The 15,955-nt window shown below is 38.5% G+C and overlaps 4 protein-coding genes across 9 annotated transcripts in view; 1 reads left to right on the top strand and 3 right to left on the bottom strand.

Annotated features, from left to right (window-relative positions):
• Positions 1 to 1,017, bottom strand: part of tutl (turtle) — a 35,573-nt gene extending 34,556 nt beyond the window's left edge. For 4 of the 5 annotated variants that reach the window (XM_065476484.1, XM_065476488.1, XM_065476487.1 and 1 more), the window contains exon 1: positions 722 to 1,017. The gene's annotated coding sequence lies outside the window, so the exon portion shown is untranslated. The remainder of the gene's footprint in view (positions 1 to 721) is intronic. The other variant, XM_065476486.1, reaches the window with a different exon arrangement.
• Positions 1,018 to 3,005: 1,988 nt separating this feature from the next.
• LOC135934839 (uncharacterized) lies at positions 3,006 to 9,210 on the bottom strand. Of its 2 annotated transcripts, none has more exons than XM_065476836.1 (6): positions 9,058 to 9,210; positions 7,140 to 7,257; positions 6,535 to 6,915; positions 6,208 to 6,482; positions 4,916 to 4,970; positions 3,006 to 4,857 (listed from the first exon to the last, which is right to left on the bottom strand). In XM_065476836.1, the coding sequence occupies exons 2-6, from the start codon at positions 7,243 to 7,245 to the stop codon at positions 3,194 to 3,196; spliced, it is 2,481 nt and encodes an 826-aa protein (XP_065332908.1). In that variant the 5' UTR covers positions 7,246 to 7,257; positions 9,058 to 9,210; the 3' UTR covers positions 3,006 to 3,193. The 2 variants fall into 2 exon arrangements, with proteins under 2 accessions (XP_065332908.1, XP_065332907.1); XM_065476835.1 differs by lacking the exon at positions 9,058 to 9,210 and adding an exon at positions 8,870 to 9,029.
• Positions 9,211 to 9,310: 100 nt separating this feature from the next.
• LOC135934840 (dnaJ homolog subfamily C member 10-like) lies at positions 9,311 to 14,651 on the top strand. The gene is made up of 11 exons (XM_065476837.1): positions 9,311 to 9,463; positions 9,878 to 10,059; positions 10,129 to 10,339; positions 10,702 to 10,913; positions 10,973 to 11,167; positions 11,348 to 11,736; positions 12,199 to 12,617; positions 12,920 to 13,056; positions 13,637 to 13,776; positions 13,843 to 14,044; positions 14,154 to 14,651. Exons 2-11 carry the CDS (start codon positions 9,880 to 9,882, stop codon positions 14,370 to 14,372), a joined length of 2,304 nt encoding a protein of 767 aa, XP_065332909.1. The 5' UTR covers positions 9,311 to 9,463; positions 9,878 to 9,879; the 3' UTR covers positions 14,373 to 14,651.
• Positions 14,640 to 15,771, bottom strand: LOC135934844 (NADH dehydrogenase [ubiquinone] 1 alpha subcomplex assembly factor 3). The gene is made up of 4 exons (XM_065476841.1): positions 15,578 to 15,771; positions 15,341 to 15,473; positions 15,135 to 15,279; positions 14,640 to 15,070 (listed from the first exon to the last, which is right to left on the bottom strand). The coding sequence occupies exons 1-4, from the start codon at positions 15,625 to 15,627 to the stop codon at positions 14,682 to 14,684; spliced, it is 717 nt and encodes a 238-aa protein (XP_065332913.1). The 5' UTR covers positions 15,628 to 15,771; the 3' UTR covers positions 14,640 to 14,681.
• Positions 15,772 to 15,955: the final 184 nt, after the last annotated feature.

Below are 15,955 nucleotides of genomic sequence, written 5' to 3'. Positions count from 1 at the left end.
ACGGCTGTTGCCTCGAAGTGAAAGAATGGGTCGGAAATAAATTTTGATGCTTCTTCCCATGACGTTTCGCTTCATTCCGCCAGAAAAATGAACATTATAATTCGCTCTCGGAGCTCATGTCACTCAACAGCAGGGAATAATATAACAGGCGCATCCGGGCCTCTTTTTGATGGTTTCCGATGCGAATGACGCGGATTTAATTAAACACAAAAAAGAATATTACATACATAAGTGGGCGTAAAAATAAATCAAACTTTGAACAAAGCTCGCTGGCAATAAAAAGCAATCACGATAAGGGGCTGCATGAGGGAGTGAATGAAAATTGGGCGCCTCTGCATTTCAATTCACTAAAAAACGATCAATACTCGCTTCAACAATGGGGCGCTATCCAAGAGGCAGACACGGCTCAAAATCCTTTATTCGCAAGAACAAGAGGCGTGCAAATATTTACAAATGGATCACGAACGCACGCACCCAGCAGACGAAAATAGGAGACAACACACACCCCCCGCGAGTGGGAGAAATCCATAAAAAGTGGTCTTCGGCGTTTCGGAGGGGTGTCAATAGCACCAAACGCCAAGGTGCCGTTCGCTCGCTACAATGAAAAAAAAATAATGTTGACCTCTATAATACAGCATTGAATGGGGGGGTGCATTAAAATCGAAAGAAAAATTCCACAGGCACACAAAAGAAGTCTCAAAGTAATGAACGGGACACACACCTGCCTGCTTGATTCCCACAGGAAGGCCAAGAGCGCGTAGTCGTCTAGCAGGCTCCACCTCCTCCTCCCGCGCTGGAATTTCTCGCTTTTCCCACGATTGATGAAATAAAGGCCGCGCACAATTTCACCCTGTACAAGTCCAGTCGATTCAGTCGCACGCACTCGTACTGCACGGGCCCGCAATCAAGAGATCGCCCCTGTTTCTTGACGCAAAATTAATGTATGTGAGTTTCGTTTCAAGCGAGCCGAGCACTCGCAACGCCCGTGCTGTGTTTATAGCTGGGCGTTCAGTGCTCAGCTTCAGCCAACGAGTTCTCAGACCCTGCGCGTTTGTCGTGACGCAGGGTGGGGACTACGCTCAGCCATTAGCAGCGTGTGGCGCGCTGCGCAACTTTCAAACCGGCCAATCGATACGCAAGCAGGTTGTTCGTCCACCTCGTCGCTATGATGCTGAACCGAAGGCTCACTGACAGCGTTGCCGTCCTATCTGGTCAAACAAGTTTTACTTTTATTTAATTTTTTTCAACAATAACTAAGATATTTCCACATGCATTGGAGTATTTACGTGCAAACGTGCGGCTCCTTGCTCTGCGCGCTCAGGTTAACCGATATTGAATAAAAGGCGCATTGGTCTTTGGTCTGGCATCCAGCCGCGGACTGACTCACTAACTACTGTACGAGTTAAAGCGCGTCTAGAGTGGACCCCTGATACGCGCAACCAGCTATTTTTATATCTTTTTTGTAATAAATTACAAATTATTGCAAATTATATTATTTTTAATAATTTCATTAAAATATTTTAATGGGGTCAACTTTCATCTATTTTTTATATTCGATCTTTATTCTCTTATTAATTTATTTTGTAGATAATAATTACTAATTAAGTTACTTTTTTAATTTAGACCCAAATTTTGTTGAAACTTTTAACGATTTATAAAGTTATTCCATTCCATCATTGTCCGGGGAGAGAGTTGTTTCAAATTAACAGAAAATCTACGTTAAAATTATTGAAAATACCAAAGTGATACAGACAGAAAATATAATATTACTTTCTTAAACATTTAAAAGTTAATTTTTTTCTCTAGATTTAAATCCAAGTAAAAATATTGAGTACCCTCTATACTTAAAAGGGCTTTGTTGTCAAAGATAGCTCACTGTAAGTAAGTTTAGTCAGCGTCAGCGCAGCTAACACCCGCCGTCACCCTAAACACAGGAAATGCAGCGCGCGGCATTCAATCTTTTAGTAGTACAGTTTAGTACAGCCACAGCCGCAGCATTGAGTTACCTCATTAAAGCAGCAAGATGCAATACAAATATAATTTATCATATTATGCCCTGATTTAAGCCAGCCGTTCGTTCCCTGTGTTTATACAATAAATAAAATTTAAAGTTTCTCCTCCGCAACACCACCAGGTGGCTGTGTGTGAAAGGAATCTCCTCATTTCATCTTCTGACGACCGGAACAATCAAGGACGTGGCGGTACAAAGGGGGGGTCAACGCTCGATTCGACCAATTTCTTTTCGGCCTGCTCTTTGGACTCGACCGCTGTGTGCTCTATGACCGCACAAACTGTCAGCAGCAAGCTGCAGCAATTTTTTATACGGGAAAAAGCACTCGCGCTTTTATGCCAAATTGGGGGCATGTCAATAATTTTGGCTGCGAAAACCCACGAGCGGAAAATTTTTTATCCCGCTTCCACGCTGTTCGCATTATCTCTTTGTAAATTTATCAAACGCTCACGAACGACACGCACTTTGTATCCTCGATAATTGCACAAGGGGTGAACGCGATATAAAAAGCGATGCTGCTGCTGCTGCCACTGTTAACAACAGTGGGCTCCAGGCACCATAAACGCTGTATCGACCCCGCAACTCTCCAAGTTTTCATGTTCAAATCATTGTGTAGCGCCACTTGCTGGACCAGAAGATATGAAAGGAGCCTGATAATGTTTCAATTTAAAACCCCTCGCCAGAACTTAACACCTGGCTGACCCATGTGCATTAATTACCAGGCATGGAAACAAAAAAGTAATATACTTAAGATGCAAAATTTTCTTACAATTCCGAATAATACTTTGTTTCACTTGCCCAGTATACCCATTTCCTTAAGATTTATTACTGATTGAAGACAAGAACATTACTGCCCTGGTTGCGCGGAAATTGTGCATTGCTCAACACCCAAATTTTCATTGTCAAATTGTTTGTTGCCCTTTTCTTGCAACGAAGGAAACTCGCGTTAGGTTATTGAGCTATGCGCAATTTCAATGCTACCAAGACGAATCAATTTTTAATTAATTAACTGTGATGAGGATAGCAACACTTTATTGGCTTTTGTAACGTTCGGCAACAATGACAAGAGAAAGAATATCGACTAACTTACAAGTCTCATTATTTTAAATATTGTTCAAGCACTTTTGGGTTGTATTTTCTTATGTTTTATCTAACAACAGGTACTTCAGGTAGAATTGTCTCTTATTTCTTGAAGTTTTTTTTGCTTGGGTACCAAGTTTCATCATCTTCAGATTTTTCAGTCAATGGCGACTCAGAGTAGCTGACGCTTTCGTTGTGATGTCGCAGTGACCTCTTCTTTTCCATGTTGGGCAGTTGAGTCATTTTGTAGACATGCTGCCGACTAGTGCCTTCAAGGGGATCTTCGAGGGATAAACGCTGGTAGAATTTCTTCATGTAATCATTTTGGTCGCCAGTACTGCTGGTGTTGGGCTCTTGTTTTATATTGTTTACTGAGTGCACCATTTCAGAATCAATGATAAGATCGTCACTCACAACTATACCAAGCTGTATTTTTTTAGACAGTGGCATAGGCTTGCAGGTTTTTGGCTTAGCGGTGACCATGGGTGCATGAGGCTCGCTAATTGGGGCCTCCTTCAATGCGACAGGCGCTATGGCTGTCTTCGCCTCTAAATTGATAGTCTTCTTGATCTTAAGGTTTCGCACGTTCGGTTTATTCATCAGCTGCTCTTCAGAACTTTTAAGGGTTATAATTTTGTCAGAAGAACTACCTTTATTGGTAGTGTCATCAGTCTCCTTTTCGTCCTGAACCTTCTTGCTTTTAGGACAAGCTACGTTTGATTTTGGCTTGGAATGGTCAGTCATACTTCGCGGAACTTTATCCTTGGATCCACCTTCACATCTTGCTTCATCAACTTGTTTGTCTTCCATTTCTGCCACAGGTATCCTGGCCGACATCTTCTTGTAGTCAGAATTGCTTGGTTTCTTGCTTTTGGGACAAGGTTTACGAGGTCGAGGTTTTTGCATGGGAGCAGACTGCTTTTCTATAGTTGCAAAAGCTTTGCTGGCTTGTTGAGTACGCTCTATCTGCTTATCTTCCCTCTCAAAAGCAGCGCTATCCTCTGGTTGCTGTGGCTCAAATGTTTTCTTCGAAATTTGGTCCTGTTTAGTAGCTTCTTCGTCCGCATGCAGATGATCTTCTCTGTCAATCTCCTTGGAATTTCCATTGTTCTGACTACTGTTGTTTAATGCAAGTTCCGCATTTCTTTTTCCTCGCCTTTTGGTGATGTTTCGCGAGGTTACAGGCAGCTCCAACTCTTCCTGCTCAATGCTGCACTTTTTCTTGTCGAATGGTTTGTTGGCCCTTATTTTAACTGTCAGATGATTTGAACCATTTTTGGCCCTTTTCACAGCCTTCTTTTTCAAATGTAGCTTCTCTGAATCCTCATCAGTTGTCAGTGATCCATTGGTTCTTGCAGCTTTCATGGTCTCCGCACCACTGCTGCTGTCAAAATTTTTAGACACACAAGGAGTAAGCTTCCTTTGCCGTTTCCTCTGTATTGTTGCATGTGTGCCTAATGATGAATCTAAATTTAGTGGCTCTAGGTTGATTTTCACCTGCATAGGAGTGAAAGCTCGGATCAGTTCTTCATCAGTGACCTTTCTCTCGGTTCTTCTCTCATCAACACTATGGTTAGCGCGACGTTTGTGTGTGGCATTAGAGGGAGTTGATTGTAACATTGGAAGACCTATATGTTGAGAACAGAGCAAAGGAGATCCATTCAATCTGAAGTGATCTTCACTGAGATGTTCAACCATTACACGACATGGTGTTGTCAGTTGCGTAGAATTGTTCCCAACACCTCCTCCAAATGTTGAATTTGGTCCTACATACAAAATAGAAAAAATAAATTGACCTTAATTAAATTTCCCTAAATACTGTACTTGTCTGCTCCAGTCTTATTCTCTTGGATGAAGTAGCGCTAGTTGAGTCCATTGGCTGAAAAGATAAAACATTGATACTTAGAGCCAGTTTAACTAGAACAAAAGGACTAATCACTCAATATTTTGTTACATAGAAGAACAGAATGATATCCCAACCTAATAATCACATTATCCTGAAATTTAGTCTTGACACACTTCTCTTGTGATCGCAAACACAGTTTAACTTTTTCAACGCTTCAACGAGACAAAGATTATTATTGTATTCTTAGTTCGAAATAATATCCACAGAATAAATTTAAGTTTATCGTTTGATAAATCATGATTTTACTCCATAGTTACGAAAAAATATAAGAAATGAAGCATCTTAGAGTAAGAGAAAAACGACAGATTTAGTACAGCTAAATTACAGTTGAGCACACATTAAATTCTAATACAATCAGGCTAAACACGATCATACAAGACAAAAAGGCATAAGTCTGTCTGAATCGATTATGAAAATGCTAAGTTGATCAGAACATCTTAGCCTGAAATATTTCTTCATAAATAGATATTATATATTTTACATCACTACACTGGTGATAGTATTAGCAACAACAATTTCCAGCTGGCCGTTACAGAACCTTAAATTTTTTTAGAGAAAAATCAAAATACCCAAAATTTATTCAAGAATCATCTCAGAAAAATATCTTTTTCATTTTAATAATTCATATATGATTTTAAGAGGCAAACTCTTATGGCTATCAGATACTGTGTATAATATGAAGAAATTTTTTATTTCAATAAAAATCAAGATTTTTAAGGACAGATTCATTGTTTACCATGTGCGAAAATTTCAAATTTTTCTGACAGTGGAAACATAATTATAATGATAATTGAGTGAAGTTAAGTTGCGCGCCGGCCGCCTTTAGTAATACTACAACAAGAAGCGACAGCGTGAAACGACCCCCCTTTGTTGGCCAGGAGCGCTGACTAATCAGATTTTTTGCTAATCTTCTACGAAATTTACAGTGATAGACTATGTTTTCTCACATGATTTGGAATCCTCTCATTGAGATCTATCTGACAGCCAGAGTCTTTTTTGGAGAAATGCAGAATTTCAGTGAAAATCGCGATTGCACAAACTCTGCATTAAAAACAATGCTAACTTTGAGGCCAATTTTCTCAAAAATGTACAGTGCTGCCTATGTATTTTTTTAACTGTAAATTAACCATAGGACCTAATCTGTAAGTGTGTTAAAGGATTTTGCGGGGAAATTCACTATCATTCCTCTTTAAGTTAAATTACTATTCACCTGCAAGACAGGGACAGACAAAGTCAGTTCAGCGATCTTCTTGCTAGGTGAGATCCTGGCAGTTGTCATAGAAGAGCGACGATTTGGACCAGGCCGGGCACATCTTGCAGTAGGATCTGGTTCCACTGCCGCTGTCTCATCTTGAATGTCATTTTCAGATTCCGAAGAGTACTCTTCTATATCCCCCAACGAATCTGAAGGTGCCTGTAGACGATGCAACGACACAACTGGATTACCAAGAACAAGTCCAAATTTCATTGGCCGAACCCTGTGCACTGTAAAGGGGATTAGTATTTCAACTCGGTGGATAAAATCGGATTAAATTACCTGCAGCCCGCTTGTGACAAAAAGGCCTCAATTTTGGTTTGTGGGTGATATCATCAGTGAGATCCAAGTTGTCAAGAAAACTAAAGTTCTCCAAGTTTTCAAGGTCAAATTCCTCGACCGGAGAGAACACTTTCTCGTATTTGCTCATAGCTTTACAAATATCTTGTTGCACTTTAGGAGCCATTTGCTGCACTTTTCTCAGCAGTTTCACGGAATTGTTGTATTTCTCAGCAAGATTTCGGAAGGCACGTTTGGACGCCTCAAATGATCTTGACAGCTTTTGATTAGCTTCTCTCAAACGATGCACTTCAACTCTCTTTTTATTTAGCTGAAGTGCTAAATGCCTGTTGTTAGTTAACAGTCTTGTCTTGCTGTATGTAACTGAAAATATTAACAATCATTAACAACAGAGCAGCTAAAATTAAATATCATATCATATACATATGAATTGAAAACAAGACCACTTAAAAATAAAGTTTTTTATAGGAATGGATGGCTCAAGTGTACACATATATATTCACAAGACAATTTTGCATTACTCTTAAATTGTTACAAATTCACTAATAATTAAACTGACAAAAAACGCTTCAATAATTTTTACTTACTGGAGCCAACTGAGCCTTTCCTTTGCAATTCACTTGAAGGTGGAGTTAAAAGTTTTTTGGATTTTGTATTACGCTTAGCATGCGTTCTTTGACCTGGTATCACCATGTTTTGAGCTTTCTGCAACAAAGAGCAAAAATCAAAAGATATAATTTATGTAATTTACTACCCAAAATAATGAATTTTTTTTAAACCACTGGCAAAAGTAAGTCTGTTAGTTCGCAGTTTCTCAAGTGGGTGAACGTATGCAATTAGGGGGTAAAAATGGAGTGAGTCGACATTGAGAGAGATGTTTTCTAACAACAATGCATGATGTCGATTTGTTGAACAGGTCACGGCCGAAAAGATTGCGACTCCTTGACCCATTTTGTCAGTGTAACAGTGCCCGAACAGAGCTTTCAAGTCATAATACTTGTTACAATCACCTGGGGATTGTTAATGTGTTTAGGGGGATTGATGTCAAACAATTTTCGTTCTATAAAATAAAGGAATTTTTTTAAAAACTGCATCGAAACAAATTAAATTAATTCTGAAGCTTAAAACTCTTTGATTGTGAGGGTCCTGGGTTCTTAATTTCCTTGTACCAGCTTCACACACGAATATGTACCAAAAAATGATGACGTGAAAATAATAAAAAAAGTAAAGAAAACAGAGTTTACAAAAATTAAAATAACTTAAGTATTTTACACGTGCTTTACCAATTTGCCATTGGGTAGCTAAAAATAATTCATAGTTACATGCTATCGTTTGTGGAACAATTTTTCACAGAATCTTTGTAAGGACTAGAGCTCGAATGTATTCAACGTTAATGTTTTTATCAGAATCCTGAACTGACAGACTGATTTTTCTCTCTGTTTCAAAATGATATTTTTTGTTCTTCGTTGTTTTTTTAGGATGTATGGGGTCAAGTCACCCTGCTGATCCTCAGTAAAATCATATTTTGAATCTAATTTAGGTCATAGGAAATATAATAAACAGTCATCTTCGTAATCAGTATAATATATATGTATATATATAATGTACTACATACGACCAAGATTGGAAAAATACAATGGTGTGTGTAAACATCATAGAAAAATATTATGTAATATGACTCTCACTTTTCAACCAACTCAAACATCTCGGTAGGATAGGGAAATTCTTCCAACCAAGGGATGAATAATTATATAAGTTGTTTTGATTATAGAGAGAATTTTGTAACACTCGAATTTGTGATTCACTGTGAGCAATTATTTCTGGCAATCGCCGCTTCCACAGATTACATTATAGAATAGTAAAAATTAGGATCCGACAATCCTGTTATATGTATTACATACATATGTACACCCAATGTAATTCTTATGGAGCAGGATATGACAGAATTTCTGGTGGCCCATTTTGTCGGATCTAAATCTCTCTACATTATATGTACTTACTCCTTTTGGGCAATCAATAACATCAATAATTATTTCCATCAGACCGAGAACTGTAAAGGGAGCAGACAACGGTAAGTCCACTATGTAAACTTCTTCATAAAGAAAAATCTTAATAATATGATACATAATTATGTATGTACACATTACACCTACGTGTTTGTTTGATGCTTTACAAATATGTATGTATACATAAACGCTTGAAGAATTTTAAATTTTAACGCCAATCCTGCGTGTCTATGAGTGTATGTATGTACATACATTATCTGTTACAAATTATTGTCAATACATACATACATACACATTGCCTAATTATGTACCTGCAATGGCTTCATGATGATTTCAGAACTGATTCTGTAAAGTTCGCTGGTTGTTATTCATTGCTTAACATTCTGCCACAATCATGGAATCATTCGATGAATGCGAAATTGCGAATGCGAAGCAAGCAGTCATGAACGGACACTAACCTATTTTAAAAGGATGCGTCACAAAAGGGGGCGTCACATACCTACGAATTCCCTTCAAATAATTTTTACGGGTTTTACTGAGAAAGATTTCCCTCCACACGGACAACCATATCTTCTATGGGAACGATTCGCATCTCCTTTTTTATTTTGGCTATAGGTTATGATTGAGAACAAGGAACAAACATGACAATGTAGAAAAACAGTGTTGATAGTGGCAGTGCCAGGCAGGGAGGCAGTAGCATGGCAGTAGGTAGTGCTAGGCGTGTAACAAGAAAAGTTGGCAACAGTGCCTCTCAGAGTCCCACTCAAATAATCCAAAATGTTTTTGCTCACAGCTCATGAAAATCGCCAATCAGCATTCGTCACCAGTTCCTTACCCTTAAGATGAAAATATTTTGAGTTGCTAACTCTCAATCTCTAATTCATTTAATCGAAAATTAAAACGAAGTAAGTTTCTCTCTCTAAATTTTGCGTGTTGCTCGAAAAGATCTAGCTGTAGAAACATATTAAGTTGTAGAAAATCATAATCAATTCGCAAAAGTGCAACCCTTTTTCCAATATTGAAAAATTTAAGTTTCCTCCGGGTTACACTTCTCGCCAGTTCTTATGAGATGAATCATATAATAAATTATAAAAATATGGGCGGCGAAACCTGTATGTATGAGTCGCTGCGAAAAGAGTCATTTTTCCATACTCTTATTGTTATGTATGCATCTACATATCATGCAAATCCTTTAACATATAAATATTATAATATTATTATAATTATTAATTTATATTGTTAAATAATTGTTATAATTCCCAAAATTTTTCTCTTAATTTTAGAATGACTTTTTACTAATCTTTTTCAAATTTTCTTAGAAATGAAATTCCAAATCTCATATACGAATCTCCTGCTGTGCTGGGGTCTGATCTGGGCGCCCATAACTTTTGGCAGTGAAGACTATTACGAACTTCTGGGAGTCAACAAGGACGCGAACAACAGGGACATCAGAAAAGCGTTCAAAAAGCTTGCTGTCAGCATGCATCCTGACAAGAATAAGGTGTTCATTTGTACAATGTAGTGTTTCATAGAAACGGTTCTGTTATAACCTGGCGTTAAATATTTTCAGGATGATAAGGATGCCCACGACAAGTTTGTGAAAATTGCTAGGGCTTACGAGACCTTGAAAGACCCAGATCTGAGAAAACACTACGATCTTTATGGAGAGGACAACCAGAACAAACGCCAACAAAGCTATCAATCGTGGAGCTATTACAGAGACAATTTTGGCATTTATGACGATGATCCTGAAATTGTGACGCTCAATAGAGCAGAATTTGGTAATTTCCAGAGCTCCTTCAATATTATCAAATTATGAGCATACAAATAAGCTTAAAAACTAGGACGGAAACATGGAGATAATTCGTTTCAATAGAATGAAATGGTCCACTTTGTATCCGATTTTCTATTTATTTTGTAAACTCATGGTCATGATTCTGTAAGCGTCCACATATTTTTAGTGACTTAATTGATTGGTGGACACTTCGAAAGAGTTGTTTGTCTTGGCATGAACGTAATTTTGGATTAAACCTGGATGCTTACTGAGTCACAATCATAGTTAATAACTTACTCACTTGATTATAAGCAGGTGATGCGGAATGTATATATTAATAATATAATTAATTTTTACCCTCCCCCTCAGAGCAAACTGTGGAAACCGGCGGTGATGTGTGGTTCATCAATTTCTACTCTGCAATGTGCAGCCATTGCCATCAGCTGGCTCCCACTTGGAGAAAATTTGCCCAACGAATGCAGGGTGTGATCAGAGTTGGAGCGGTTAACTGTGAAGACGACTGGGTGCTGTGTAGAAACGAGAATATCGGATCATATCCTAGCCTTCTTTATTATCCTGATGTAGGAAAAAAATCTTCTCTTGATTTTGAGTTTTCAGATCCCTTTCAATATTATTGCAGAAAGAGAAATTCCGCGGTGACAGGTCAGAAGACGACCTGGTGAAATACATTTTGAATAAGTTGGACATAGATATTAGACAAGTGACACCAAGCTCCTGGCCTACCTATGAAAACATTCCGCGGCTGCTCTTTTTCAGCGATTTTTCGGGAGATGGACCCAGCGATGAAACCCGCTCCAAGGTTTCCATTATGCTGGTATGTTGTCCAAGCTTACTCCCAAATTACAAACATGTTTATTACCCTACAACATCCAGGCTGAGAAAATTATTACAGATGAATTAATTTTGGTTCCAAGAAATTTTCATTTTTAAACTGGTTACTGCTCTTTCCAGCACTTTTCAGCTGCTTAAAACTTATATCAATATACATTTTCAGGAAGGATTGATGACAGTAGCTCATGTGGAATGCGAGAAATACGAGAGTTTTTGTGAGGTAATGGGTGCCTCGTCAGGAACTGCGGTTTGGCCAACTAAACAGGATAGTCACCCTGTCTTCTTAGGAGGCTTGGAAGCACAGGAAATAGTCAACCAGGTGCTATACCACCTTCCAGAGCCCCCCATTATCACTCTCAAGGATTTTGAAGACCTGCATGAGAAACTGCAAGATGGTGCTTCTGAGCCTTGGCTGCTCTACTTTCACATGGGTGAACCTGAGTCTGCCAGGTTGGACTTGAGAAAGCTACCCGCCAAACTGCCTGGAATACGCATTGGAAGGGTCAATTGTGGGCAAAGTCATCAGTTGTGTTCAAATTTGCACATTCATAGGTAAGAATTTCTACCATTATTTCATATGAGTTTATTTTTATTTATATTTAAATGGCATAAATGTTGAATAGATGAAATAATATTGTGACAGTAAAATTTTAAAGTGGATATTTTGGAAGGTAGAAGGTTGAAACATAAAAATAATCATGCAAATAGCAGAAATAACTAATATGATTTGCAGCCTCCAAAAAGGTTTGAAAAATGCGTCATAAAATCATGAGTGTATTAGTCATATTTATTTTTGAATTATTTATTTTCTTTTTGCTAAGCTGCAAAAAACTTTCACTTTGTCAATGCCCACTTCTCAAACAAATCAATAATCAATAAATAATTTTTACTATTGATAATTTTTCCATGCTGAAAATTTAACTGATGATACTAGTATCTAGTTGTTATAATCACAATTTTACAATCACGCTAAAGTAAAAATTATACATTTTTACCATTTGGTTTCAATTCTAGATATCCTGTATATGGAGTTTTCAAGCTTGGCGGCACATATGAACTCTACCACGGCCGGTCCTTGGCCTCTGACGTGGCTCATTTTGCCAGGCAAAGCTCCAGAGCACAGCATGTGACCACCCTGACCCCTGATGAGTTTCCTTTGTCCTCTTCACCAATGCTCGTCGACTTTTTCGCGCCCTGGTGCCCACCGTGTATGCGGCTGCTCCCAGAGCTGCGCTTGGCTAGCCAGACCCTGGGATCGTCTGTGCCTGTCGGAACAGTCGACTGCACTGTTCACGCGGGCCTCTGCAGACAAATGGGCGTCAACTCGTACCCGACCACCCGCCTGTACAATGGCTCCAATGTCAACCTCTTCACTGGCGAGCACAGGGCAAGCAGCATTGTTGAGTTCTTGGAGGACCTCATGTCTCCTGTTGGTAGGTTTTCAAAAAAATGTAATATTCTTGATTTTAACCATGGCTGGTTGTCGGAGTTGTCACTTCTAGTTTTTTTATCAAATCAACTGGGAACATGGCTACTTTCCTTGAGTAAATAAATATGGACGCACAAGATCTCCAAAAATTTGATTTAATTCTGAAGCACCTTAATGTGTTTAAATGTTACTCCATAACTTTCTTTAGCATATTTTAACACATTATGGAAGGGCATTTAAAATCTAACCACTCTTAGCCACAGCTAATCCAGCCTGGTTCCATTTTCCAATTCTTCATTATTTCAGTTCAGGAACTGGACCCAGATAGCTTTTACGAAATTGTGGGGAGGAAAAAAGAGGAAGAAATGATGCTTGTGGACTATTTTGCTCCTTGGTGTGGACCTTGCCAACAACTTGCACCGCAATGGAGAAAATTAGCTAAGGTAAAAATACAATGCTTACCAATAAGTAATTAAACTTAATCGTTATCTGAAAGTTGAGGACTTTTCCTCTCTATGTTTTGGCTCCAACTGGCACCCTATTCTTTCATTATTTCAATATTAAAATATTTACATATTATTATGCTCTAAAAATTATTGCTCTACTTTCAAACGATAACAAGGCCGATTATCTAATCAAGAGAAATTTCTTACTCAAGTAGTAACTTTCGCCCTCGAGGATTTCTGCTTCATGTGTATCACTATCAGAATCCTTTCTTAAAATGGAAAACCTAATAATTCGTAAAAATACACTTGAAAAATAGTTTAAAGCCCTTAATCCCTTAAAGGCTCTCACGTTCTGGATGTGTCACACATTATTATTTAAGATTTGTTTTAAGTGGTTTTAAGCACTTGAAGACAGCCTCGAGTGGTCACCTATTCCCAAAATTTAAAAAATATTTTATTGTTTAGAATACCTCTTGAACACAACAAGTTTTTAACTGTTCAATGATCAACATTACGTTTGGGAGTAGTGATAAAATGACTCCAAAGTAAAAAAATCAATTGCCTTTTTATTTTAAAGATGCTGTCTGACTTGAGTATGGTCAAACTTGCGTCGGTGAACTGTGAGAAATACTCTGATCTCTGCTTGCAACAAGGAGTTCGCTCATATCCTTCAATCAGGGTCTACCCGTTGGGTTCTAAAGGCCTTTCGCAAGTGGCGTAAGTAGTTCTGTATATGATCATTTTTCCATCAAACATAATGTTATCACTTTTTTTGTCCATCAGCTTGTACAGTGGATACCACAGAGACGCAAATACTCTGCGCCAGTGGGTGATGAATTTCATTCCTAGCCTGGTGGAGAACTTAAATGAGGACACATTCAACAGAATAGTACGTGGCAGCTCCAAGCCCTGGCTGGTGGACTTTTACGCTCCATGGTGCGGACACTGCACTGTATTTGCTCCTGAATTCGACTTGGCCTCTAGGGTAACAAACACATTTTTAAATTTACTCGTCTTATATATTATATTGCATGATTTAACTCTTAAGTTATGTTTTGATGTTTAAATGATTAATATTTAAAAAATTTGCGCAGAAACTGGAAAAACTGGGCGTGAATAGTGGAAAGATTGACTGCCAGGAGCACCGTTCCTTTTGTCAGCTACTAGGGGTCAATGCTTATCCTACAGTGCGACTCTTTTTACCTAATGAAAGAGGGAGAGGAATCGACATTTCCAACAGATCTGCTGATGACTTAGTTCAAGTCGTTGCTTCCTTGTGGACAACTGAAGCACCTGAACATGATGAGCTGTGATTCAAGTCATTTTCTGCGTTCGACTTAGCACAATTTTTACCCCGTAATTGCCCCTAATATTATCCCTTCAGTATTTTTGTGCCACTTGAACTTAATTCATTTTATCATTTAAATTATTTACAATCTCAATTTCAAGTCCTTGCCAAAAACTAATTTTAACTTGTGTTCCTAAACTGTAAGAAAAAGCTGATATGTTGATCATTAAAACAGGATGTCCTTTTTCTACATTTTCAACTGATTATCTAATGATAATGAAAGAAACAATAATTTCCGTAACAAGCTAGTGTTTTATTCACTGGTATTATCCAACTACTCCTTATCACTTTTTCCACTAGATTCATTTTTGCTACCTTGGAATCTCTTTCCAAAGAATCCCTCATTCACTTTGTCCAGCATTTTTTGTGTCCGAGGATCTCTATCGCCAATGGAGTCTGCATCACGGGTTCCATTGTCGATAGCTTCCCATGTGAGCTTGTCTAACTTGCCAGAGGTTTCGAAGAGGTCCTCGTATGACGTGCGGACATTCTCAGGAGGAATTAGCGCCGCAGCTACATACCTGTACTCAGAATTGAGAAAATTGAAAGTGGTGCATGCACGGTCTGTTGGCAGCGCCTCCACGTTGAGACCAAGCCTTTTGATTTCCTTCATTAGTCTCACGTCAAGAACAGACTCGTTACCCATACCCAGGACCAGAATATCTATAGAAAAATTAAAAATTATGCTCATGAGTAGTGAAACTCGCGATTGAAAAAGCTAACTTACCTATTTTTGGGTCGAGCGTGAAGAAAAGCTGCAAAGACTTAGGAGAAACGTCTTTGATGTTTTCCACATTCCACGACAGGACCGATTTCGGGAAAAGCGCAACGGGTCCAACTACGAAGACTCCATTACTTAAGCGGAATCCCAGCTGCAATTATTTTCATTTGATAAATCTTGCCTCATGACGTTTAAAATTTACAATATCATACTTGACTGTAAGAATCTACAAGCAGTCCATTGTCAGCGTCTTCATTTAAAAAAGAAACAGTCGTTTTCCCTGGGCCTTCGTAGTTTGATCTTTTTTGAGCATCTGCTTGCGTCAGCTGCATTCTTTTGTGCATTCTGTGAAGCATGGAGATTTTAAAAAATGAATGATTATATAATTTGAGGTTCACTTAACTACTGTGTTAATACTTGTGTAGCATAAAAATGATCAGAATATTTACCTGGTGCATTTGCTTAAGCTGTGAAAAAGCCTCTTCGCTAAAACGTTCATGGCGAGGTTCAAAACGTTAAAAATGCCCAATGCGAAGAATTAAATTGAATTAACTCTCAAATGGTCCAGATATTAGATAGTGCCGTGCAGATGAGGTATTATAATGGGGTTTCCACCTTCACGCAGCTCACAAACGCAAACGCTTGTTTCAGTCAGCCTGCCCAGCCTGGTCACACAGCTGGTCCAAAGAAGGGGCGTGACACTCTTTGGGAATAGGAAGCAACGCGCGAAAGTTTACAACAGTATGAAGTACATAATACAGTCACGCAATTTAACTTACAATTAGGCGTGACTAGGGCGATATTTTTTCTGCGCGCTAAAATAATTT

The sequence above is a fragment of the Cloeon dipterum genome, chromosome 1, assembly GCF_949628265.1.
Source record: "Cloeon dipterum chromosome 1, ieCloDipt1.1, whole genome shotgun sequence".
NCBI lineage: Eukaryota > Metazoa > Arthropoda > Insecta > Ephemeroptera > Baetidae > Cloeon > Cloeon dipterum.
Note: the sequence above shows the minus strand (reverse complement) of the source record. Positions and strands in the feature narration are given on the sequence as shown.

Excerpts from the sequence above, each read along its gene's own strand:
- LOC135934840 (XM_065476837.1), top strand. The coding sequence starts at position 9,880 with ATGAAATTCCAAATCTCATATACGAATCTCCTGCTGTGCTGGGGTCTG. Across the intron at positions 10,914-10,972 it reads GCCTTCTTTATTATCCTGAT|AAAGAGAAATTCCGCGGTGA; the intron begins GTAGGAAAAAAA and ends ATATTATTGCAG. Across the intron at positions 13,777-13,842 it reads AAAGGCCTTTCGCAAGTGGC|CTTGTACAGTGGATACCACA; the intron begins GTAAGTAGTTCT and ends TTTGTCCATCAG.
- LOC135934844 (XM_065476841.1), bottom strand. The coding sequence starts at position 15,627 with ATGAACGTTTTAGCGAAGAGGCTTTTTCACAGCTTAAGCAAATGCACC. Across the intron at positions 15,474-15,577 it reads AGCTTAAGCAAATGCACCAG|AATGCACAAAAGAATGCAGC; the intron begins GTAAATATTCTG and ends CATGCTTCACAG. Across the intron at positions 15,071-15,134 it reads CACGCTCGACCCAAAAATAG|ATATTCTGGTCCTGGGTATG; the intron begins GTAAGTTAGCTT and ends ATTTTTCTATAG.
- LOC135934839 (XM_065476835.1), bottom strand. Across the intron at positions 6,483-6,534 it reads TTGTCACAAGCGGGCTGCAG|TGCACAGGGTTCGGCCAATG; the intron begins GTAATTTAATCC and ends TCCCCTTTACAG. Across the intron at positions 4,971-6,207 it reads TGTCTGTCCCTGTCTTGCAG|CCAATGGACTCAACTAGCGC; the intron begins GTGAATAGTAAT and ends TTATCTTTTCAG.